The sequence below is a fragment of the Mandrillus leucophaeus genome, unplaced genomic scaffold (genome assembly GCF_000951045.1).
Source record: "Mandrillus leucophaeus isolate KB7577 unplaced genomic scaffold, Mleu.le_1.0 Scaffold233, whole genome shotgun sequence".
Classification (NCBI taxonomy): Eukaryota; Metazoa; Chordata; class Mammalia; order Primates; family Cercopithecidae; genus Mandrillus; species Mandrillus leucophaeus.
In genome coordinates this window covers 3,859,656-3,885,672 of record NW_012102399.1, presented here as the reverse complement: position 1 = coordinate 3,885,672, position 26,017 = coordinate 3,859,656, and the positions used below count along the sequence as shown (strand labels likewise).

The window sequence follows — 26,017 nt, the reverse complement described above, 5'->3', positions numbered from 1 at the left end:
AGAAATCATGTGACCGATGACTAAGTTAAATCTTTCCTGCTTACTGAAAAGGAAGAGTCTGATGATTAGCTATTGATCCTCTTTGCATTTGTAAAGTTTTGGAGATATTGAATCATGTTACCATTTCTGTTTTTTTCCACCCTATTTTCTTTCATATTTACTGAAGCTCAGAAGCACTACTGGGTCTGCAACTCATCCGACGCAAGTATTTCATACACCTACTGTGGTAAGTAAAACTGCAAAACAAATAATTGTAGCATCAACTATTTTGAGGGTAAGTTTTCACAAGAACCTTACACTGTTGTGGCTGGAACACAGGAAATGTCAGTGTGTTCCAGCTGCTGTGGCGGATGCCGCCAGCAGGAAAAGCAATAGCTGGCAGCTACCCCGTGAGAATCTTTTCCACCCTTCACAGAGCTCGCGAGTCTCTAAACTGTGCTGTGCTTGACCTCCAAGTGCTTCTGTTCCCTGTGTCATCTTTCTCTACCCTGAGCCCAATTTCGGGTTCTGCCCAGTTTCAGTAAAACCGTCTGCTTCTGAGCTTTCGCCTCAGCCTTGACACTTACTAGTTCTTCTTCTTGAGATGGTAGAGCAATCCCAGCTGCTTCCTGTAGTTGATTTCTGCTCCAAGCTGTGACTTTTGAGGGCTCTTGGAATCATCTCCCTAACTGGATGTAAGCCTGTTTCTGTCACTAGCTGTGTGACCTTAAGCAAAGTACTCCAGGCTTTTTAGCACTAACGTAAAAGTTTGTAGCCTACTTGATAAGGGTGTTGTGAGGTGAAGTTTTTTAGCACAGGGTCACGTAAAGACAACACTCTTTAATTTTTTTTTTGGAGTCAGCCATACCCTAATGCTATTCACTGGCTGTATCACTGTCCGCTGCCCCAGCTGCTTATTAGCAAGCGTCCTCGGGTCTGAAGGCACAGTGTCAGGCCTGACAGCTGTTTTGGTTCGGTACTTTCCACCGTGCGGCTCACCATGGATTGGCTGCCCTTTTCCACCCACTGGCAGTATCCGGAAGGTTTAAAGTGGTGCTTCCCAAAATACTAGTTCTTTGAGATTCTTTTGGGAAAATAGGATCTATGGCCTAATCATCTGGGAGAGATTTACAGATGTACTTTGAGTTCTGAGAAGTTCTGCAGTAAAGGCACCTGTTTAACCACAACATTTTCAATTTCATTTGTTGTTTGTTTGGTTTTTAGTCTGGAGTGTATGTTAACTCTCTTGAGAAACATGCTCTGCCAAATGCTAATATAAAGTGACTTTCGGGAAATTGGGATAATTGCCACATGTGAGAAGGAGACTTAGGAATGTGGCCAGTCACACACCATGGCCCTTCTTCTCCTGGTGGGTTGCACTGAATTCCCTCTCAACGTATCTCTAAAATCTCCCCATGCTGCAAGATCCTTTTGCATTCCGCTCTTCCAGCAAGGCTCCTACTCTACTTGGCCCCCACTTCCCTTTCCTCCTTTGGCCCTTTTGTACCATGTGCGAATTATGCCACTCTGTGTGTGTGTGCATGTGTGTGTGTGTGCGAACGCATGGAGTTTTGCTCTGTTGCCAGACTGGAGTGCGGTGGCATGATTTTGGCTCATTGCAACCTCTGCCTCCCAAGTTCAAATCATTCCCCTGCCTCAGCCTCCTGAGTAGCTGGGACTATAGGTGCATGCCACAACACCTGGCTAATTTTTGTTTTTTGTATTTTAGTAGACACAGGGTTTCACCATGTTGACCAGGATGGTCTCAATCTCCTGATCTTGTGATCTGCTCCCCCTGGCCTCCCAAAGTGCTGGGATTACAAGCATGAACCACCTCACCTGGCTTATGCCACTCTTTATATGATCTTTATGGATATAACATTTTGTATTATTATTTAGCTTTTAGTCTTTTCTTAACAATAACTCAATTTGTCTTTTAAAAACATTTCACATTTTATAATATTTTATCATTTATTTTTGAGACAGGGTTTTGCTCTGTTGTGCAGGCTGGAGTGAGTGGCATGATCTCCACTAACTGCAACCTACACCTCCCTGGCTCAGGCCATCCCCCTAGCTCAGCCTTCCTAGTAGCTGGGACTATAGACATGTGCCACCATGTGTCTTGGTTAATTAATTAACTTGGCTAATTATTAATTAATTATTATTTCTTTTGAGTTTCACTCTTGTTGCCCAGGCTGGAGTGCAATGGCGTGATCTTGGCTCACTGCAACAACTGCCTCCCGGGTTCAAGTGATTTTCCTGCATCAGCCTCCTGAGTAACTGGGATTATAGGTGCCCACCACCTATAATTTTTGTATTTTTAGTAGAGACAGGGTTTTGCCATGTTGACCAGGCTGGCCTCGAACTCCTGACCTCAGGTGATCCACCCACCTCGGCCTCCCAAAGTGTTGGGATTACAGACGTGAGCCACCACAGCTGGCCTAATCATTAATTTTTTTGTAGAGATGGAGTCTTGCTATATTGCCCAGGCTGGTCTAGAACTCCTGGGCTCAAGAGATTCTCCCACCTTGGCCTCCCAAAGTCCTGGGATTACAGATATGAGCCACTGCACCTGGCTTAAAATTTCACATTTTAATCACTTTTGAATGTTTGGCTCAATTGTATTAAGTATATGCACATTGCTGTGAAACCATCACCATTGGTTTATCTTTTTATTTGACTTTCTAATTTTTTTTTTCTTTGAGACAGTCTCACTCTGTCTAGACTGGAGTGCAGTGGTACGATCTCAGCTCACTGCAACCTCTGCCTCCTGGGTTCAAGCAATGGTCGCGCCTCAGCCTCCTAAATAGCTGGGATTACAGGCGTGCATCACCATGCCCGGCTAATTTGATTTGACTTTATGAAGGAGGATCTTCCTTCTTTCTCTCTGAGAAATCCTGTGGTCCTTTCCTGCTGCCCCACTGACAAAGGGACTGTGGGCAAGCCACTGGAATACACATCTACAGCAAGATGCTGCTTGCTGCCGTCCCCACTGCCATATGACTGCCTTCCCGGCCTGAGAGAATCCATCCCGCCAGGCCAAAAATGCATTATCTGTGGGAAGCACTGATTCCTCTAGGTACTATTGTGATTCCTCTAGGTACTATTGTGAGGGTGTTGGTGACAACAACCTCTGATTCACTGTGACGATGATCTCCATGAAAAAGCAGAGCTAGATTTCCATTTGGTCAAGCTGCTGGGCATCTAAGTGTATGGTTTTTTAAGCACAGGGTCTTGCTCTGTCACCCAGGCTGGAGTGGAATGGTACAATCATGGCTCACTGCAGCCTCAAACTCTGAGGCTCAAGTGATTTTCCCACTTCAGCCTCCCAAGTAGCTGGGACGACAGGCCTGCACCATCATGTCTGGCTAATTTTTAAATTTTTTGTAGTGACGGAGTTTTGCCATGTTGTCCATGCTGGTTTTGAGCTCCTGGACTTAAGCAATCTCCCTGCCTCAGCTTCCCAAAGTGCTGGGATTACAGGCCTGAGCCACTGATTCAGGGCTACAGTGTCTTCATTAGTTCAGGTGCCATAACAAAATACCACAGACTGGATGGCTTAAACAACAAACATTTATTTTTTCACAGTTCTGGAGGGTAGAAGTCCCAGATCAAGGTATCTGCATAATTGGGTTCTCCTGAGACCTCTCTCCTTGGCTTGCTGCTGTGTTTTGAATTTTGTGCCCTTGCAGACTCATGTTGAAATTTAATTGCCATTGTGATGATATTAAGAGGTGGGACCTTTAAGAGGTGATTAAGCCATGGAGGCTTTTCCTCTCATGAATAAATTAATGTCATTATTGAGGGAGTAAGTTTCTTATAAAAGGACAAGTTTAGCCCCCGTATGTCTCTTGCTTTTGCCCCTTCTTGCCCTTTTGCTCCTCCACCACCAGATGAGACAGCAAGAAGTCCCTTGTCAGATGCCAGTACCTTGACATGGAACTTACCAGCCTCCAGAACTGTGAGAAATAAATTTCTGTTCTTTTTTTTTTTTTTTTTTTGAGATGGAGTCTCACTCAGTCGCCCAGGCTGGAGTGCAGTGGCGCGATTTCAGTTCACTGCAAGCTCCACCTCCTGGGTTCACGCCATTCTCCTGCCTCAGTCTCCCGAGTAGCTGGGACTACAGGCACCCGCCACTACGCCCGGCTAATGTTTTTGCATTTTTAGTAGAGATGGGGTTTCACTGTGTTAGCCAGGATGGTAAATTTCTGTTCTTTATGAAGTACCCAGACACCAATATTCTGTTATAGCAGCACAAAGTGGACTAAGACACTCGCAGCTGGCTGCTTTCTCAGTGTGTCCTCACACGGCCTTTCCTCTGTGTGTGCACATCCCTGGTGTCTCTTTGTGTGTCCAAATTTCCTCTTCTTGTAAGGACACCAACAAGATTGGATTAGGGCCCATCCTAACAGCCTCATTTTAACTTAATTACCTCTTTAAAGGCACTGTCTCCAAATGCAGTCACATTCGGAGGGACTGGAGCCTCACCATGTGAATGGGGATGGGGGAATGAGGACACATTTCTGTCAGTCCATAATATACAGAAATGACAAAAATTGGCTGATTTATTCTCCCAATTTTGGGAAAGGCAAAAAATGTGGGTGTGTGGGTTGGTTTCCAGGTCCTTAGGCACAGCTCTCCTATAATCCCGAGTCATTGATCTCAGTTCTAATCTTTTTTTTTGCTACAGATGGTTAGAAAATCCAAGGAATTAATAGATTATTTAATGAAACCAATATTCTCTAAGCATTTAGCATGCACCTACTCTAGGAACTGAGGAGATAATTGAATTAACAACAAAGACAAAAGTCCCTGCCCTTATGGATTCAGTAAAATATTCAGCATGTCAGATGGTGGTAATTGCTGTGAAAGAAAAATAAGGCTGGGGGGTGCGGGGTAGAGGGTGCAAAGATGCAAAGGTGGAGAAGCTGGGGGGCTGCATTTTAAATCAGGATGGCCAGCCAGATGTGATGGCACTCACCTGTAGTATAGCCCAGCTGCTCAGGAGGCTGAGGCAGGAGGATGGCTTGAGCCCAGGAGGTCAAGGCTGCAGTGAGCCATGTTTGTTCCCCTGCACTCCAGTCTGGGCAACAGAGCAAGATCGAACCTCACTAATTTTTAAATTTTTTGTAGAGACAGGGTCTTGCTGTGCTGCCCAGGTCAGTCCCAACCTCTGGGCTCAAGCAATTCTCCTGCCTCGGCCTTCCAAAGTGCTGAAATTACACGCATAAGCCACTATGCTAGGCCTAAAACCTGTTTCTTTTCTTTCTTTCTTTCTTTTCTTTTCTTTTTTTTTTTTTTGAGACAGAGTCTTGATCTGTCACCCAGGCTGGAGTGCAGTGGTGCAATCTCGGCTCATTGCAACCTCCACCTTCCAGGTTCAAGTGATTTTCGTGCCTCAGCCACACAAGTAGCTGGGGCTACAGGCGTGCATCACCATGCCTGGCTATTGTTTTGTGTTTTTAGTAGAGATGAGATTTCACCATGTTGGCCAGGCTGGTCTTGAACTCCTGACCTCAAATGATCCACCCACCTTGGCATCCTAAAGTTCTGGGATTACAGGCGTGAGCCACTACGCCTGGTCCTAGCTAATTTCTGTATTTTTTGGGATGGGATTTACTTTTTTGAGATGGAGTCTTTCTCTGTCGCCCAGGCTGGAGTGCAGTGGCGCGATCTTGGCCCACAGCAGTCTCTGCCTCCCTTTCTGAGTAGCAGGGATTACAGGAGTGCGCCACCACGCCCAGCTAATTTTTCTATTTTTAGTAGAGATGGGGTTTCACCGTGTTGGTCAGGCTGGTCTCAAACTTCTGACCTCAGGTGATCTGCCCACCTGGGCCTCCCAAAGTGCTGGGATTGCAGGCGTGAGCCACGACGCCCGACCTGTATTTTTTAAATAGACACCAGGCTAACCTTGACCTCCTGATTTTAGGGGTTCAGCCTGCTTTGGCCTCCCAATGTGTTGGGATTACAGGCATGAGCCACCGTGTCTGGCCTTAAACCTGTTTCTGTCTAAGTCTTCTCCATCTCATCATCCACCTAATTCCTTAAGTCCCAAACCAGAAGTATCCTTAAGTATCTCTTTCCCTCACCTAACATTATTGTGTTAGTCATTCCTGTTTTCATGATCTTCAGATTCTATTCTATATCCAAGTGCTTCTCACTGCTCTCTAACACTCATGCCACATTTGTCTCTCCTTGGCCTCTACAAAAACCTCTTAAATTGCCCTCCCTCTGCTTCAGTTCTTGCCACCATACAATCTATTCTTGGCACAGAGGCCAGAGAGATCTTTGCAAAATGAAAATAAGTCAGATAATGTGACTTCTCCTGCTGAAAATCCTCCAGTAGCTTTTCACTACAATTAGAGTGAAATCTCAGGTTTATACCAAGACCTCCAAGACTCCTCAGGATCTTGAAGCAATACTAACACTACCTAGAGTTACAGTCAGATCCCACCCATTAGGGGGTCCTTCCCACAAGTTTGCCTCCCAGCTCAGATGCCATGTGCAAGCCCTAGGTTGACACCTGTGGTTCTCACTGGCTATAAATTGGAGGTTCCCCTTTCTTGGGTTTGAGCATTCATTAGACTAGCTCTCAGAACACAAGGAAACACTCATTTATGTTTACTGGTTTATTATAAAGGATATTAATACAAAGGATACAGACAAATAGCCAGATAAAAGAGATACATAAGGTAAGGTGCAGGATAAGGGAACCAGAGCGTCCATGTCCTCTCTGGGCGCACCATCCTCCTAGCATCTCCACGTGTTCATCAACCCAGAAGTTCTCCTAACCCTGTCGCTCAGAAATTTTTATGGGGGGGTTCATGATGTAGGCATAATCGAATGTTAACTCTGTCTGTAGCCCCTCTCTCCTTCCCGCAGGATGGGAGGTGGGGCTAAAAGTTCCAAGCTTCTCATCATGGCTTGGTCTTTCTGGTAACTGGCCCTTATCCATGAACCCACCAAGAGTCACCATTAGAAAAAAGATGCTGCTATTGCCCAGGACAGTCCAAGGAACTAGAAGCTCTGGGCAAGAAATTGGCATCAAAAACCAAATGTTAGGACAAAAAAATTCTCTTACCACTCCCATTGTTCTGTAAACTACAAGGATTTTAGGATCTCTGTGCCAGAAACTGGGGCAAAGACAAAATATGTATTTCTTATTATTTTACAATATCACAAATTCTGTATACATTTTATAGTTATTTTTTTCTAGTTCTGTAAAAAAATGTCATTGGTGCCAGGCGTGGTGTCTCATGCCTATAATCCTAGTGCTTTGAGAGGCCGAAGTGAGAGGATCACTTGAAGCCAGGAGTTCAAGACCAGCCTGAGCAACGTAGTAAGGCCCCATCTCTACAAAAAAATGAAAAAAAAAATTCACTGGGTATGGTGGCATGCACCTGTAGTACTGCCTATTCAGGAGACTGAGGTGGGAGAATCAGTTGAGCCCAGGAGTTTGAGGTTGCCGTGAGCTATGATTGTGCCACTACACTTTATCCTGGGTGACAGAGTAAAATCCTGTCTCTCTCTGTCTCTCAACAACAACAACAACAACCACAACAACACCATTAGGATTTTGACAGAGATTGCTTCAAATCTGGATCTGTAGAACACTTTGGATGGTATGAACATTTTAGCAACATTGTCTTCCAATCTATGAGCAAGGGATATCTTTCTGGTTGTTTTTGTCCTGTTAATTTCTTTGATCAATTTATTTTGTTGCTTTTACTATACAAGTCTTTAACTTCCTTAGTGAAGTTTATTGTATTCCTCTTGGTACTATTGTAAATTGGATTGTTTTTCTAATTTCTTTTCCAGATAGCTTGTTATAATTTTTTTTTTTTTTTTTTTTTTTCTGAGGCAGAGTGTTGCTCTGTTGCCCAGGCTGGAATGCAGTGGCGTGATCTCAGCTGACTGTAGCCTCCACTTCCTGGGCTCAAGCAATTCTCATGCCTCAGCCTCCTGAGTAGCTGGGACAACAGGCACCTGCCACCACGCCTGGCTAATTTTTGTATTTTTAGTAGAGATGGGGTTTCACCATGTTGGCCAGGCTGGTCTCAAACTCCTGACCTCAGGTGATCCACCCTCCTCGACCTCCCAAAGTGCTGGGATTACAGGCGTGAGCCACCACACCTGGCAATTTTAATTTTTTTGAAACAGGGTCTCAATCTGTTGCCCAGGCTGGAGAGCAGTGGCAAAATCTTGGCTCACTGCTGTCTTGACTCTCTGGGCCCAAGTATCCCCCCACCTCAGCCTCCTGAGTAGCTACAGGCATGCACCATCACATCTGGCTAATTTTTGTATTTTTTGTACAGACGGGGTTTTGCCATGTTGTCCAAGCTGGTCTTGATTTCCTGGACTCAAGTGATTCTCCTGTTTCAGCCTCCCAAAGTGATGGGGTTACAGGTATGAGCCACTGCACCAGGCCTAATAGCTTGTTGATAGTATATAGTAACATTACTGATTTTTGTAGGTTCATTTTATATCCTGCGATTTTGCAGAATTCATTTATTAGTTCTAACAATTTTTTACATTTTTATTTTCTTTAAAATTTTTTAAAGTTTGTAATAGAGACAGGGTCTTGCTATGTTGCCCAGGCTAGTCTTGAACTCCTGGCCTTATGTGATCCTTCCACCTCTGCCTCCCAAGGTGCTGAGATTACAGGCACGAGCTACCATGTCCAGCCAGCTGTAACAATTTTTAATGAAGTCTTTAGGGATTTCTATATATAAGACCATGTCATCTGCAAAAAGAAAATTTTACTTCTTCCCTTCCAATTTGGATGCCTTTTTTGTTTTTTCTTAACTAATTGCTTTGGCTAGGACTTCTAGTACTATGTTGACCAAGGGTGGTGAGAATGGACATCATTGCCTTGTTCCTGATCTTAGAGGAAAAGCTTTCAGTTTTTCACCATTGAGTATGATGTTGACTGTGGGCTTTTTATATATGACCTTGCCCTCAAAGTCCTAGCCTATCTTAATGATCTTTGAAATGCCTTTCAGGTCATTCTCCCATTGTCTTGATGTAGAAGAACACTTGGCTCCCTTCTATCCATACTAATTTCGTTATCGAATTTTACTGTAAGTGGCCAAAAGAAGCCATGCAGCACCTTGAGCACTTTCCTGCTTATCTATTTCTTCTACCAGACAGTATAGATCCTTGATCCTAAGTTCTACTTTTCACACAGTTTTAGGGAACAGACAAAAGTCCATCAAGTTCTTTGCAACTGTGTAGCAAGGATGGCCTTTACTGCAGTTTCCAATACCTTGTTTTTCATTTGTGTCTGAGGCCTCATCAGAATTGCCTTTACCTTCCACATTTCTACCAACATTCTGATTATGACCACTTAAGTAATCCCTAAGAATTTCCAGACTTTCCCTACATTTCTTCCCTTCTTCTGAGCCTGCATCAGAATTGCCCTTAATGCTCTGTTCATGGCAATATGGAATTTTTTCTAGCCTATTCCTCCAAACTCTTCCAACCTCTGCCTATTATCCATTTTCAAAGCTGCTTCCATATTTTTAGGTACCTGTTATAGCAACACCTCACTTCTCTGGCACCAATTTTCTATCTTCATTTGTTTTTTGCTGCTATAACAGAATACATAAGACTGGATAATTTATAATAAACAGAAATTTATTTGGCTCATGGTTCTGGTTGTTGAGAAATCCAACATTGAGCAACATCTAGCAAGGGTTTTCTTGCTGCATCATCCCATGGCAGAAGGGCAGAAGGCCAAAAGAGCACGTGTGAGGGGTGGGGAAGGAGGCTGTACTCATCCTTTTATCAGGAATTCATACCCACAATAACTAATCCACTCCCGCAACAACAGCATTAATTCATTCATAAGGGCAGAGCCCTCATGAACTGATATCTCTTGGAGGTTCCACCCCTCAACACTCTTGCACTGGGGATTAAATTTCCAATGCATGAACTTCAGGGAATGCATTCCAAACATAGCAACACCTTATAGTTTTGACAGTCTGTTTTAAGCTAATGACAACTTAAATTGAATCACACAAACAACTCTACACTTTAGGAGTTGGAGACCAGCCTGGTCAACAAAGGAAGACTCCATCTCTACAATTTTTTTTTTTTTTTTTTTTTTTTTTTTAGAGACAGTCTTGCTTTGTCATACAGGCTGGAGTGCAGAGGTGTGATTTTAGCTCACTGCAACCTCCACCTCCTGGATTCAAGTGATTCTTGTGCCTCAGCCTCCCGAATAGCTGGGATGACAGGCACATGCTGTGCTGACATGCCTAGATAATTTTTGTATTTTTTGCAGAGATGGAGTGTTGCTATGTGGGCCAGGCTGGTCTTGAACTCCTGACCTCAAACCATCCATCTGCCTTGGCCTCCCAAAGTGCTGGGATTACAGGCATGAGCCAGCACACTTGGCCTCTACAATTTTTTTTTTAATTAAAAACAAACCAAACCACACAAAAAACAGACCACATGTGGTGACTTATGCCTGTAATTCCAGCACTTTGGGATGCTGAGGCAGGAAGATCACTTGAGTCCAGGAGTTCAAGACCAGCCTGGGCAACATAGTGAGACCTCATCTCTACAAAAAATAAAAATAAAAAAAAATAAAAATAAGTAAAAATAAAAATAAAAAACTTAGCTGAGTGTGGTGGTATGCACCTGTAGTCTCAGCTATTGGTAAGAGGATCACTTGAGCCCGGGAGTTAGAAGCTGCAATGAGCTATGATTACATCACTGCACTCCAGCTTGGGTGACAGAGCAGACCCCCGTATTTAAAAACAAACCAACAAACAAAACTATTTCATTGGGCTTCTTGGATTTGTATTTCCATTATTTCCATTTTCTTCCCTAGATTTGGGAAGTTTTCAATCCTTCCTTCCTTCCTTCCTTCCTTCCTTCCTTCCTTCCTTCCTTCCTTCTTTCTTTCTTTCTTTTTTGAGACAGAGTCTTGCTCTTTCATCCAGTCTGGAGTACAGTGGCATGATCTCGGCTCACTGCAAGCTCTGCCTCCTGGGCTCAAGTGATTCTTGTGCCTCAGCCTCCCGAGTGGCTGGGATTATAGCCATTATTTCTTTGAATAAACTTTCTGTAGTCTGTTCTTTTTTCTTCCACTTCTGGAACTCTCATAATGCATATATGGTTCTGGTTGGTAGTATCTCACCATTACCTTAAGTTTTCTTCACTCTTTTAAATTATTTTTTCCTTTTGCTCCTCTGATTGAATCCTTTTGCAGTGATCTGTCTCTGAGTTCACTGATCCTTTCATCTACTTGGTCTAGTCTGCTGCTGAACCCCTCTAGTGAACTTTTTTAGTTCAGTTATTGTGTTCCTCAGCTCCATGATTTCTTTTTCTTTCTTTCTTTTTTTTTTTTTTTGAGACAGCATCTTGTTCTGTCATCTAGGCTGGAGTGCAGTGGTGCAATCTTGGCTCACTGCAACCTCCACCTCCTGGGTTCAAGTGATTCTCCAGCCTCAGCCTCCCAAATAGCTAGGATTACAGACACATGCCACCACGCCCAGCTAATTTTTGTATTTTTTTTCATAGAGATGGGGTTTCGCCATGTTGGCCAGGCTGGTCTAGAACTCCTGACCTCAGGTGATCCACCCGCCTTGGCCTCCCAGAGTGCTGGGATTACAGGCATGAGCCACCATGCCCAGCCTTCAGCTCCATGATTTCTGTGTGGTCTTTTAAAATGTTTTCTTTCTTCTTATTGAAGTTCCCACTGCATTCATGTATTGTTCTCTTGACCTCAGTGAGCATCTTTATAAGAGGTATTTCAAATTGTCTGTCAGGTAAATCATATAACTTCATTTCCTTAGCATAAGTGAGGAAGATGTGTCTTGCTCCTTTGTTTGAAACATCTTTGCCTGATCTTTCGTTTTACTTGTTTCTCTGTTTGGCATCTGCACATTACAAAGCAGACATCTCTTTCAGTCTTCACAAATTGGCCTCACACAGGAACATAACCCACACCTATTGTTGTGGGAATCAGGAGGATGAAAGAGACCTCAGGGTAAAGCAGGAGGATCTTTATTGAATGCACTCAGACCCAGCAGACTTAACATCTAAAAACTGGGCCCAGAACAAAGACAGCACTTGACTTTTATACACACTTCTAAAAGGTGGTAGGCTAGCTTGAAGCAGGCTTACAGTGGCATGAAAGCAAGGATATAGAGGCAGAACAATTAATCAAATTGCGATAGGTTTATAACTCAGGATTACACATGACCATTACTATGCAACCCAGATGTCTGTTATCTAGGTTTTGCTCAAAAGAGCCTTGCAGTGGTTTATCTCATAATCTTCACCATGGTGCCCAGATGGCTATAGTTCAGGCCTGCTCAGGCTTCTCATGACCTTTACTGTACTTCTTAAATAAAACAGAATACTTGAAGTTACTAGTTACAGAGAGCAAGAATCTATAAACTCATACCATAAAAGAAAGGAAAATTTGTTTTTCCTCTCCCTATGTTGAGGGAGTGCTGAGCACATTCCTTTGTGTCCTAGCTTCTCAGATAGTGTTTATCAAGACTTTTCCTGGGGCTGGGCCTTGCCTGCTACCACCTTTGAGATGAGTTGACCTAATACAGGAAAGCTTATTTCTTTCTCTTTTTAATTTTCTTTTTCTTTTTCTTTCTTTCTTTAATTTCCCACTTCACTAGTAGCCTGGTTGGAGATTCTGGGGTCCTCTACCACCTCTTTCTCACTTCAGGGAGATGCAGGCAGCTGTGTTTTTTTGTCCACCTATTCCGTGCTGAGCCAGAGATGGGGTGGTGGAGGGAACTGTGGCATCTACCAGCCCAAGCTGTTGTCTCCATTCCCCTGCCAGGCAGCTAGACTATGCCAGACCCGTCAGAGTTCTAGGACTGATGAGAAAGATGTAAGTGTTTTGGGGATCCCCAGAGAAGTTGGGGTGCTGGATGCATGGATTAACTCTCCCTCCCCAGGAGAAAGCTGAGAACTAAGATTTTTCATCTGCTCAGTCTGTGCTGAGCAGAGGGGAGGATCAATGATGCCTATCTGCCCAAGACACTGCCTTTATTCTCCCCTGGGTGGTAGACTGTGCCAGACTCATCAGAACTCCAAGACTGGCAAGACAGAAGCCAGTCCTCTGGGGAGCCCTCGTGAAAAAGTTGGGGTTCTGGACATGTGAAACAACTTCTTTCCTCCTATGGGTGGAGCTAGGAGCTTGGGGTGGGGGGGTCTCTTCCTGATTGTATAACACCACACCAGGGTAATAATCTCTGGTTAAAGAATGTCCCAAGTCTCCCTACTGGCTTTGTTGAATCTGGTTTTGAGTTCTCCTTGGGTGCAGGAGTCTTTCAATTAGTTTGATTTCTCACAAAGGGAATTTTTCTGTAAATTGTTGTGCTAGTGGAGGCAAGAAGAGTTCAGGGCTTCTGATTCCGCCATGCTGCTGATGTCATTTCTCTGGGGAGACATTTTCAACTGTCATCAATTTTTCTTATTTTATGATTTTAATGCAAAATTCATCTTAAAAGGCTGATATCCAGAATACTAAACTTATTGGCGATGATTTGTAGTAATTTATTGACATTATCTTTATTGCTTTTAGATAAAATGCAATACCCAATTTCAATTAATGTTAATCCCTGCATACAATTGAAGGGATCCAGAGGATTGTTGCACATTTTCTACATTCCAAGTAAGTCCAAATTTTTGCTTTTATAGACCAATCAAAGGAGTTAAGAAATATCAGTCATAAATGATTGTGTTTCAAATATACTTGTGTTCGTTATCTATTGCTATATAACAAATTACCATGATCTTTGTGGCTTAACACAGCACACATTTATTATCTCATCATCTTTGTTTATCAGTATTCTGGGCATGGCTTACCTGTGTCTGCTTCCAGGTCTACCATACGGCTACAATCAAGGTGCTTGCCAGGCTGGAGTCCCTTCTGAGGCTCAACTAGGAAATATATACTTCTAAGCTCACGTAGCTGTTGTCAGTATTCAGTTGTTAGTATTCAGTCCCTTGCTGGCTGTTGGCCACCATCAGTTCCTTACCACATGGACATTTTCAATATGGCTGCTTGCTTTTTCAAAGCCAGCAAGGGGGACAGTCAGCTAACTAGGCAAAATTCACAATCTTATGTAGCATAATCATGGAAGTAACACTCCATCACCTTTGCTGTGTTCTATTGGTTAGAAGCAAATCACTAGGCCAGTCCATACTATTGGGAGAGGATTACACAAGAACATGTGGGTAGACATGGAAATAACTTCAGATGTCCAACAATTTTACAGGTATATCCTTTGTCAATCATTAGCTATAAGTAATATTGGGTTTCCATTAGTGGAAGATCTGTGTGTGAGCAAGCCAGGACTTTAAAATTTTTTAAAGATGGTCTTTCTAGAGAAAAATACAGTAATAATGTGATGACAGAAGGCAATGTGTTTTGTTTTGCTTTGCGTTGTGTCTTGGTTTTCCTCTCTCTGACTCTGCTTGTTATCAGCTTAGAAAAAGCTAACACAGGTGGGGTGATAGCATGGGGCTGTATCTCAGTCTCTGTGCACACACAAAACTTTTTCTTCTCCTACCAGTTACCCAACATTGCTTATTGCCTGTAAGCTCTGGAATCCCAGAAAACTTTAGTTTTAATCTTTATCATCATCATCATCACCATAATTCACATCCTAGTTTAGATTTGGAGCTTGTTTTCTATTAATGCTTTACAGAGTAGTTTTACATAAATAAGCTTAAACATTTTCCCCCGATATTAGTTATCTGGCTTACCAGAAAAATGAAAAACAACAACAACAACAAAATCCCCGAAACTGAGAACCCAGGAATGATAGACAATAAACTTGTGTTTTAATTTTCATGATTCTAGTTGTTCAACCTGTTTTTTTGACACTCCGTATCTGCATTCATTTATTCACTAAAAAATGCTTAGTAAATTATAAGTATCGTGCTAGGCACTGTGAATTCATTGATAAGATATTCTCTCTCTCTCTCTTTTTTTCTTTTTTTTCTTTTTTGAAATGGAGTCTCTGTCTGTTGCCCCGGCTGGAGTACAGTGGCATGATCTTGGCTCACTGCAGTCTCTGCCTGCTGGGTTCAATCCATTCTCCTGCCTCAGCCTCCTGTGTAGCTGGGATTACAGGCGCCCACTACCACATCCAGCTAATTTTTGTATTTTTAGTAGAGATGGGGTTTCACCATGTTGGCCAGGCTGGTCTTGAACTCCTGACCTCAAGTGATCCACCCGCCTAGGCCTCCCAAAGTGTTGGGATTACAGGCGTGAGCCACCGTGCCCACCCAATAAGACATTCTCTTGAAATTCAGGAATCCATCAGTGCAATAGGAGAGACAAATCTGCAGATAGTATGGTAAAAGTGAAGTGATAGGAATAGAGCTTAGTGACAGCACAGAGCAAAGGATGATTAACTCTATTTCCTCCAATTTCCTGGCCAAGGAAAAAATAAATAATCTAAAGTTTTGCTTGGCTAAGGCTCTACAGTTTCTTCCTTTTTCCTAGGTTCTGTTTTCTGGTCTGTTGGCAAGTTTTACCCCTACACATTTGCCATAAAGGATGATTTACATAATGAGTAATCTCGTTTTCAATTGAATCCCTTCCCCTTACACACAGGAAACAGGTTGTATCTTTCCAGGCCAAGATAATAAGACAGTACGAAATCATTTAGAGTTCTCTGAAAAGCAGACATTAAGAAGGAATTAGGCTAGAGATTTCTTGGAGGAAACACCTGTGAACAGTAAAGGAAGCCAGAGTAGGCTAGGAGAAAATTCAGATTGGGGTGCAGCTCTGATAACTTTGAAAAGAGAGAAGGGAGGAAGGAGAATTAAGTAGGATAACCCTCAGACCAGAATGCATCCCTGAGACACTCTTGGCCTGGGCAACATAGGGAGCCCCAGAGCAGAATGCCTGTCGTAAGAGTCCCATGACAGGCGGGAGTAGCCTGGCTCTAGGGTCCTTGCAGTGCTGGATCATTATAGGAGCAGCCTATGAGAGGGTGGCCTCTGGCTGAGTGCTGAGATAGATGTGAAGGTGCGGCAGCTGCAGACTGTCTGCCAGCTACTCTCCTCACAGCAGCTGCTTTTGAAGGGAAATTTGAGGAATATATCTCGATGGCCATCACAAATGTTTTATAATTTCTCACTAAATATGACATTTATATAACAAATTATATTAATTTATCAACACAATAATTATTCAGTCACATTTTTATAGTGCAATTATGACCTGAGTTTCCATAGAATATACTATAATGTTGGTATAAAGTGTGAGGCCACATTCATGGAAATCGACCTTATTTTTATGGCCTTATTTCTACTTGAATTCGGAAGGAGATACAAGTACAAACTTGAACCAAAAATAGGTTGAGAATGGAAATGATATCTTTTGAGACGTCATAGCCTTGCTAGTAAATTATTTGTATATTATTAACTGATTGACAAATAGAACTGGAGCATAAGCTTCCTTTAAGGTTATTTCTGGAAGTTCCTGGAATTGTCTTTGGTAAGCTAAAAAACAGTCCTCTTATATACCACATGACAGCCACCATGTTTATTTTCTTTTTTTGAGACGGAGTCTCACTCTGTCACCCAGGTTGGAGTGCAGTGGCGTGATCTCGGCTCACTGCAGCCTTCGCCTCTTAGGTTCCAACAATTCTCCTGCCTCAGTACCTCTGGTAGCTGGGATTACAGGAGCCTGCCACCGCGCCCAGCTGATTTTTGTATTTTTAGCAGAGATGGGGTTTTGCCATGTTGGCCAGGATGGTCTCGAACTCCTGACCTCAGGTGATCTGCCTCTCAAATTGCTAGGATTACAGGCGTGAGCCACCGTGCCCAGCCCATGTTTCTTGTCCCTCACTCCAACACCCACATTGACATCCCTAGCCTGCTGAGCCACAAAAGTGATGTCTCATTGTTGCCATTGTTCATGTTCTTAACATGACCACAGGGGTGTCCAAGGCCAAGGAGTTTCTCACAACGTAAACTATTGAGTTGTTAAAGCAGGACTTCCTTTCCTGGAGTTATTGAAGACTGGAATCATGCTGTGTTTCACGAAGAAATGGAAGAAGGTCCTTTGTCCTGCATTGTCACTGGACACCACGGTGGCACTGTCTTGTGCTTCTGTGTCTCCAGGAATTCCTTGTGAAAACGGTCTTTCAACTTCTACACACAGCCCTGCTTTTGGAGAAGTTCAAGCCAAAGTCCATGGAGTAGGCCATGGAATCACTGTTTGAAACAGACCCCATGATAGTCTTCTCCACACCCTACCCTGAAAGTTGAGAAGTGAAGACAAATTAGGAAGTTTGGTGGTGCTTCAGGTTCAGAGCAATGAGGGCCTGCATGAAGGCAGCACGGTAATGGGTATGAAAAGGAGGTTAGAAAGATTTACTAGGACTGGGAATTCTAGTGCCAGTTTGGTGATGAAGAGGAGGAAATCACTTTTAGATCTGTTGGGTAAGGTAACCGGGCAACATTTGAGTAGAGATATTGAATAAATACATGGGATCAATGCTCAGGAGAAAGGTTGAGAGTAAAGTTGATTTGAAAATTGTCACCTTATGTGGTATTTGGTCTGAGAGAGTGTGCAGAGTGAAAATTGAGGAGAACTGAGGCTAGAACCTGGAGAAATCTAGGAGTCAATGAAATAGACTGAGGAGGAGAAGTCAGAGAGATTGGAGGACACCTGGAAGAGAGTGGTTGCACCAACACCAAAGAAGGTTTAGGGAAAGAAGCAGGCAGTTCTATTAAGCATAGCCAAGTTCAAATTAAAGTTAGAAAAGTTGTCTTTTGATTATGGTTATAATGAGTCATGGTGATCTTACTTGGAAAATATTTTCAGTGAGGTAGTGGTTGCAAAATTGTTTTCATTATGAAAAGGATTGTGCGTCTTTTTTGCCTGGGCACAGTGGCTCATGCCTGTAATCCCAGCACTTTGGGAGGCTGAGGCGGGTGGATCACAAAGTCAGGACTTCAAGACCAGCCTGGCCAAGATGGTGAAACCCCATCTCTACTAAAAACAAAAAAAATTAGCTGGACGTGGTGGCAGGCGCCTGTCATCCCAGCTACTCAGGAGGCTGAGGCAGGAGAATCGCTTGAACCTGGGCAGCGAAGGTTGCAGTGAGCCAAGATTATGCCACTGCACTCCAGTCTGTCTCAAAAAAAAAAAAAAAAAAAAAAGAAAGAAAAAGAAAAAGAAAAAGAAAGAAAAGGATTGTGCATCTTTTTCATTTGGGCCAACTGAATAAGTTGGAAGAGTTGAGAAAAATGCATTGATTACTGGAATTTTTCATGGTAGTTGGAAATAGGGAGATCACAAGGAAATTAAAAAATAGCCATATATTTATTTTTCATCAAAAGATTCTATTTTATTCTCAAGAACTCTTTCATCAGAACTCCTAGAAAGTTGACTGTCTCACTGTCTTTCCTTTCTCTTTCTTTTCTTTTGAATTTTCTAGCAGAACCATGATTAGAACTAGACATTTTATGTCTTTATTTCATAGTTTTCTCTATGAAGTTATGAAGGCTCTTCTGTTTTTAGGCAGAGCATGCATAGTTTTACCGTGGAACACTGTATTTGATTATGATTTACTAGTTGCCCTCTCAGAACTTCAGTTTTCTCATCTGCAGAAGAAGAGTAATAATACCCACCTTTTAGATAGTTGTGATGATTAAATGAAATAATGTAAGAAAAGCACAGGGCCCCTTTTAACTATACAATAAATGTTAATCATTATGTATAAAAGAATCTACTATTTGAGGACCTAATGGGATTTTTTCTTTTAAAGGGAGAGATGTAAAGCAATTATATTTCAATCTCTCTATAACTGTCAACTCCATGACTCTTCCAAAGCGCAAAGAAGTTATTTGCCGAGGATCTGATGATGATTATTCTTTTTGCAGAGCTCTGAAGGGAGGTAAGTGTTCAGTTCATATTACTTTTAGAATAGGAAATAATTCCTTATGAAAATGTTGTGAAAATTAAATACATTGAAAATGAAAACTTCCTTTTCTGGTAATAATTCTTTTTCTATCCAAAGTTTTTACTTTTAGCAGCTTAAATAGCATTTTATAATTATGTACTTGAATTGTTAAGATGACACTAATATGATTTGTATTGTTAATATTTTTCATAGTAACCCACCCGATTTTCTATACAGTCATTGGTTTCTTCAGTGACTTCTGCCTTTATGTTCCTCCTTGGAATTATTTACAGAATCATAACATCCAGAAATTAGGACCCTTACAGAGATCTTACACCAAGAGATAAAAAATAAAAATAAAAAATGAATTTAAAAAAAGGAATTACCACTTTAAAACTATATTCCAGCTTTTCCGTTTACCAGCAATGTGACTTTCAGCATGTTATTAATATTTAACTCTTCTTGGCCTCATTTTCCTCAGCTATAAAATGGGGAAGTAAAACACATCATAAATAGTTTTAAGAATTAAATTAGAGAATGTGTGTAAAAGAAAAAAAAAAGCCTAGTACAGTGTTCAGAATAAGAATCCTTCTTTTGTTACCGATTTTCCAGTCCTGTCATCTTTATAATGAGGGAACTGATGTTTGCAGTGGCTCAGTAAGGTGTCCATGGTCATTTGGAGAACTAGTAACAGAGTAGCCTCCTAACTCTAAGATATGAATCTTCTACTGTGTCATGCTTTCTCTTTGAAAAAAAAAATTCCCTTAGCAGATTACTGTTTTTTTTAAATTGTGCATTTCTTTTGCGCAACTGTTTTACAATTATTTTACACAATCTCTGTGGGATTACACTGATATTTTACTTGAATCTTCAAAGTTTCTCTTTCTTGAGACCTCAGAGGTGTCAGACTCAAGTCAGCTTGTCTACTTCTTCTCTCCCTCCTCCCACTTTCTTCCATAAACATCTATTGAACCTAATTTGGGCAAATCATGATTTAGGTTCTGGTTATCTGAAGTTGAATGGTAGGATCTCCTTGCTCAGAAAGTCACTCTGGGGAAAACTGGATTGCCATATGCAGAAGAATGAACCTGGACCCCTATCTCTCACCACATTCAAAAATCAACTCAAGATGGATGAACAACTTAAGCATAAGATCTGCAATTATAAATATACTAGAAGAAACCTAGGGAAGATTCTTCTGGACATTGGTCTAGACAAAGAATTTATGACAAAGATCTCAAAAGCACAGGCAATAAAGACAAAAGTAGACAAAAAGGATTTAATTACATCAAAAAGCTTCTGCATAGCAAAAGAAATAATGGAGTGAACAGACAATCTGTAGTATATGAGAAAAAATTCACAAACTATTCATCCAACAGGGTACTAACATTCAGAATGTACAAGGAACTCAAACAACTCAACAACAACAACAAAAACAACCGCATTAAGAAGTGGGAAAAGTGGCCGGGCACAGTGGCTCATGCCTGTAATCCCAGCACTTTGGGAGACTGAGACAGGTGGATCACGATGTCAGGAGTTCTAGACCAGCCTGGCCAACGTAGGGAAACCTTGTCTCTGCCAAAAATACAAAAATTAGCCAGGTGTGGTGGCATGCGCCTGTAGTCCCAGCTACTTGAGAGGCTGAGGCAGGAAAATCCCTTGAACCCGGGAGGTGGAGGTTGCAGTGAGGTGAGACGATGCCATTGCACTCCAGTCCAGGTGACAGAGTGAGACTCAGTCTCAAAAAAAAAAAAGAAAAAAAAAAGTGGGAAAAGGACATGAGTGGATACTTATAGATACTTTTCAAAAGAAGAGATAGAAATGGCCAACACATATATTAAAACATGCTCAGCATCACTAATCGTCAGAGAATTGCAAATTAAAATTGCAATGAGATATCATCTTACCCCAGTCAGAATGGCTATTCTTAAAAAGATGAAAAGTAACAGATGTTAGCAAGAATATGGAGAAAAGAGAACTCATCCACTTTTGGTGGGAATGTAAATTAGTACAGCCTCTATGGAAAGCAGTATGGGGATTTATCAAAGAACTAAAAATAGAACCACCATTCCATCTAGCAATTTCACTACTAGGTATCTACTCAAAGGAAAAGAAATCAATACATCAAAAAGATACCTGCACTCATATGTTTATTGCACTAGTCACAATAGCAAAGGTATGGAGTTCACCTAAGTGTTCATCAACAGACGAATGGGTAAATAAAATGTGGTATATTTACACAAAGGAATATTATTAAGCCATTACAAAAATGAAATCATGTATTTTTCAGCAACATGGATGGAACTGGAGGCCATTATCTTAAGTGAAACAAACCAGGCACAGAAAGTCAAATATTGCATGTTCCCACCCATAAGTGGGTGCTAAAAATGTGTACACATGTACTAGAGAGTGGAATGATAGTGAAGAGTTGGAAGGGTGAGGGGTGGATGGTGCAAAATTAGTTAATGGGTATATGTTACTTGGGTGATGGGAACCCTAAAAGCCCTGACTTGACCACTACACGACCTATGCAGGTAATGAGATTGCACATGTACCTGGTAAATCAGTATTTAAAAAAAAAAAAGTCACTCCATTCTGGGAAATACTGTCACAAAAACAAAATTTACAATAAAATTATATGTAATTACCTGTAATGAATTTTATTGTAAATTCATTACAGGTGTGAGCCATTGCCATACAATAAAATTATATGTACATATAATTATACTAAAAATAATTTTATTGTAAATTAATTGTAAAAAAGTATATGTAAATAACATATAGTTCTATTAGCAATAGAATTATAGGTTATTAGTTTTAACTATATAGTTACTAAATAACTGTGGCAGAAAAACTGGGATAAGGTGTTTTTTTTTTTTTTGAGAAAAGATCTTGCTCTGTCACCCAGATTGGAGTGCAGTAGTGCAATCATAGCTCACTGCAGCCTCAAACTCCTCAGCTCAAGTCATCGTCTAGTCACAGCCTCCTGAGTAGCAAGGACTACAGGCACAGGTCACTATGCCCAGCTATTTTTTTTTTTTTTTTTTTTTTTGAGACGGAGTCTCGCTCTGTCTCCCAGGCTGGAGTGTAATGGCGCAATCTCAGCTCACTGCAACCTGCACCTCCCGGGTTCAAGTGATTCTGCCTCAGCCTCCCGAGTAGCTGGGACTAAAGGTGTATGCCACCATGCCCAGCTAATTTTTGTAGTTTTGGTAGAGACAGGTTTTCATCATGTTAGCCAGGCTGGTCTCAAACTCCTGACCTCAGGCCATCCGACCGCCTCGGCCTCCCAAAGTGCTGGAATTACAGGTGTGAGCCACTGCACCCGGCCCTAATTTTAAATTTAATTTTATTTTAATTAAAAAATAGAGATAAGGTCTCACTTTATCTTGAGCCCAGGCTGGTCTTGAACTCCTGGGCTCAAGTGATCCTCCTGCCTCAGCCTCCCAGAGTGCTGGGATTACAGGTGTGAGCCATTGCTCCTGGGCATTTTTAAATTTTTTGTAGAGACAGGGTCTCACTATATTGTCCAGGCTGGTCAGACAAGCCTTCAATAGAGTATTTTATTAGAGTCTTGAATCTGAAAGCATCAGAGAGTGATGGGGAAAAACATTCCCTGGAGAGGAAACAGCATATGCAAACACATCTAGTCATGAAAGAGTATGGTTTATTTGGAGAGTAGTTTTTTTGTAGTTGGAGCAGAATGTGCTTGTGGGGAATTGCTGGAGATGAGCCTAGAAAAGGGGGCAGTGTGAGCATATAAGTCATGCGCAAAATATTGGCCTGTATCCTATAGTCAGTGGGCAGGGATGACCCACTGAGATTTCCATTTTTGCAGATAACTAGCATCCATATGGCAGGAGGTGGGGGTAGGCTGAGGCAGGAAACTTGGGTGGAAGGAAGAGCATCCAGGAGGCTCTGTGAGAGACCATGAAGGGTGAACGTGATGGCAACCAGGGAGTAGCAGGCAGGAGATGAAAGAGAGCGTTTTGGGAGACAGAATAGGCAGGATACACTGATTTAATGTGGCAGGCAAGGATTAGGTAAGATCAAGAACCTCTTGGGCTGGTTACCTGTAATACCAGCACTTTGGGAGGCCGAGGCTAAGAGTCTGAGGCCAGACTGGGCAAGGAGGTGAAACCCCATCTCTCAAAAAAAAAAAAAAAAAAAATTAGCTGGGTGTGGTGGTACCAGCCTTTAGTCCAGCTACTTGGGAGGCTGAGGTGGGAGGATCACTTGCACCCAGGAGGTCTTGGCTAGCTGTGATCCACCATTGTACTCCTGACTCAAAAAAAAAGAAAAAAAAAAAAGATAAAGAAAAAAAAGCACCACACTTGAGGGCCAGTGACTGGATGTATGGAAGTGCTATTATCTGAGATGATGTGTACAAAAGAACAGGCAGGTTTTTTTTTTTTTTTTCTTTTTTTTTTTTTTTTTTTTTTTTTTTTTTTTTAGGGAAACATAATGAGTTCTGGCTTGGGCATGTTAAGCTCAAGGTAATTTTGGAACATTCAAATAAACATGGCCATCTGGCAGCTGAGTATGTGGGCCCAGAACTTAGGACTTTCTGATTTAAGAAGCATTGACGTAGCAAGAGTCCCTTGAAATTTGAGAGTCAAATTTGCAAGTACCATACATATCTATGTTTAAAATAATTTTCCTTTTGGTTGTTATAAAAGTTATACATCTTTATGATATGATATTTAGAAAATATGGACAAGCAATTATAAAGTAAAAGTTACCCATAATCTCACCAGTTTTTACACACACACACACACACACACACACACATATCTGTTTCTTTCAAAAACACATTTATGAATCAATAGATGGATATTTCAAAGCATCTTAAATTTAATAAGCCTGAGCTGGGCATGGTAGTTCATGCCTGCAATCCCAGCACTTTGTGAGGCCAAGGCAGGTGGGTTGCTTGACATCAAGAGTTTGAGAACAGCCTGGACAACATGGTGAAATGCCGTCTCTACCAAAAATACAAAAATTAGCTGGGCCTGGTGGCTCATGCCTGTGGTCTCAGATACTTGAGAGGCTGAGGCGGGAGGATCACTGGAGCTTGGGCAGTGGAGGCTGCAGTGAGCTGTGATTGCACCACTGCACTCCAGCCTGGGCAACAGAGCAAGATCTTGTTTAAAAAAAATTTCATAAGCCTATAAGTTCTGTTACCGGGATTTTGCTGGGGCTGCTGTTACTAAGTACCATAAACTGAATATCTTAGAAAAACAGAAATTTATCATCTAACAGCTCTGGAGTTCAGAAGTCTGAAACCAAGGTAACGAGGCCATGCTTCCTCTGCAGGAGCTAGGCATGGATCTGTTCCAGGCCTCTCTGCTAGCTTCTGGTGGCCTATGGCATGTCTTGCCTTGTAGATGGCCATCTTTTTCCTGGGGCCCTTCACTGTGGTCTTCCTTCCTATGTGTGCCTATCTCAGTGTCCAAATTTCCCCTTCTTAATAACGGATATTGGACTAGGGCCCACCCTAATGACCTCATTTTAACTTGACTGTCTGCAAAGATCCTGTTTCCAAATAAGGTCATGTTCACAGGCACTGGAAGTTAGGCCTTCAACATATCTTTTTGGGGGACACAATTCAATGTACAATACCATCTGAGGCTCGGATCCCGCTGCCTGCATAGTTGCCGGGAAAACTAGACTGGACCATGAGTGAGCTGCATGGACACCTTTTGGGAAGAGGAGAGGAGAGCCTAAGAAGGGGTTCTGTTCTCCCTCGCCCTTCCTAAGTTCCCTCTTGCCTTCTTCATTGTGGGCAAAGCTTCAAGCTAACTTCCTAAGAAAAGAATGGAAGGGTCCATTCCAAGATGGCCAAATAGGAACAGCTCTGGTCTGGAGCTCCCAGAGTGATTGACACAGAAGATGGGTGATTTCTGCATTTCCAACTGAGGTACCTGGTTCATCTCATTGGGACTGGTTGGACAGTGGGTGCAGCCCATGGAGGGTGAGCCGAAGCAGCACAGGGCATCGCCTCACCCGGGAAGTGCAAGGGGTCAGGGGATTTCCCTTTCCTAGCCAAGGAAAGCTGTGACAGACTGTACCTGGAAAATTGGAACACTCCTGCCTTAATACTACACTTTTCCAGTGGTCTTAGCAAACAGCACACCAGAAGATTGTATCCCGCACCTGGCTCAGCAGTGAGCCTTGCTCACTGCTAGCACAGTAGTCCAAAATCGAACTGCAAGGCAGCAGCCTGGCTTGGGGAGGGGCGTCCACTATTGCTGAGGCTTGAGAAGGTAAACAAAGTGGTGGGTAGCTCGAACTGGGTGGAGCCCACCGCAGCTCAACGAGGCCTGCCTGTGTCTCTAGACTCCACCTTTGGGGGCAGAGAATAGTTGAACAAAAGGCAGCAGAAACTTCTGCACACTTAAATGTCCCTCTCTGACATCTCTGAAGAGAGCAGTGGTTCTCCCAGCACGGTGTTTGAGCTCTGAGAACGGACAGACTGTCTCCTCAAGTGGGTCCCTGACTCCTATGTAGCCTAACTGGGAGACACCTCCCAGTAGGGGCTGACTGACACCTCAGACAGCTGGGTGCCCCTCTGAGACAAAGCTTCCAGAGGAAGGATCAGGATCAATATTTGCTGTTCTGCAGCCTCTGCTGGTGATACCCAGGCAAAGAGGTCTGGAGTGGACCTCCAGCAAACTCTAACAGACCTGCAGCTGAGTGTTCTGTTAGAAGGAAAACTAACAAACAGAAAGGAATAGCATCAACATCAACGAAAGGGACATCCACACCAAAACTCCACCTGTACGTCACCATCATCAAAGACCAAAGGTAGATAAAACCATGAAGATGGGGAGAAACCGGAGCAGAAAAGCTGAAAATTCTAAAAACCAGAGCGCCTCTTCTCCTCCAAAGGATCACAGCTCCTCGCGAACAACGGAACAAAGCTGGATGGAGAATGACTTTGACAAGTTGATAGAAGTAGGCTTCAGAAGGTCAGTAATAACAAACTTCTCCGAGCTAAAGAAGGATGTTCGAAACCATCGCAAGGAAGCTAAAACCCTTGAAAAAAGATTAGATGAATGGCTAACTAGAATAAACAGTGTAGAGAAGACCTTAAATGACCTGATGGAGCTGAAAACCATGGCATGAGAACT

General features: G+C 42.4%; 1 protein-coding gene across 2 annotated transcripts in view; it reads left to right on the top strand.

Moving 5' to 3' along the window:
* Positions 1-26,017, top strand: part of LY96 (lymphocyte antigen 96) — a 39,784-nt gene continuing 13,767 nt past the window's right edge. The window contains exons 1-3 of one of the 2 annotated variants that reach the window (XM_011981984.1): positions 1-226; positions 13,541-13,630; positions 18,753-18,881. In XM_011981984.1, the coding sequence (XP_011837374.1) occupies positions 115-226; positions 13,541-13,630; positions 18,753-18,881 (331 nt within the window). In that variant the 5' untranslated portion in view covers positions 1-114. The remainder of the gene's footprint in view (positions 227-13,540; positions 13,631-18,752; positions 18,882-26,017) is intronic. The other variant, XM_011981985.1, reaches the window with a different exon arrangement.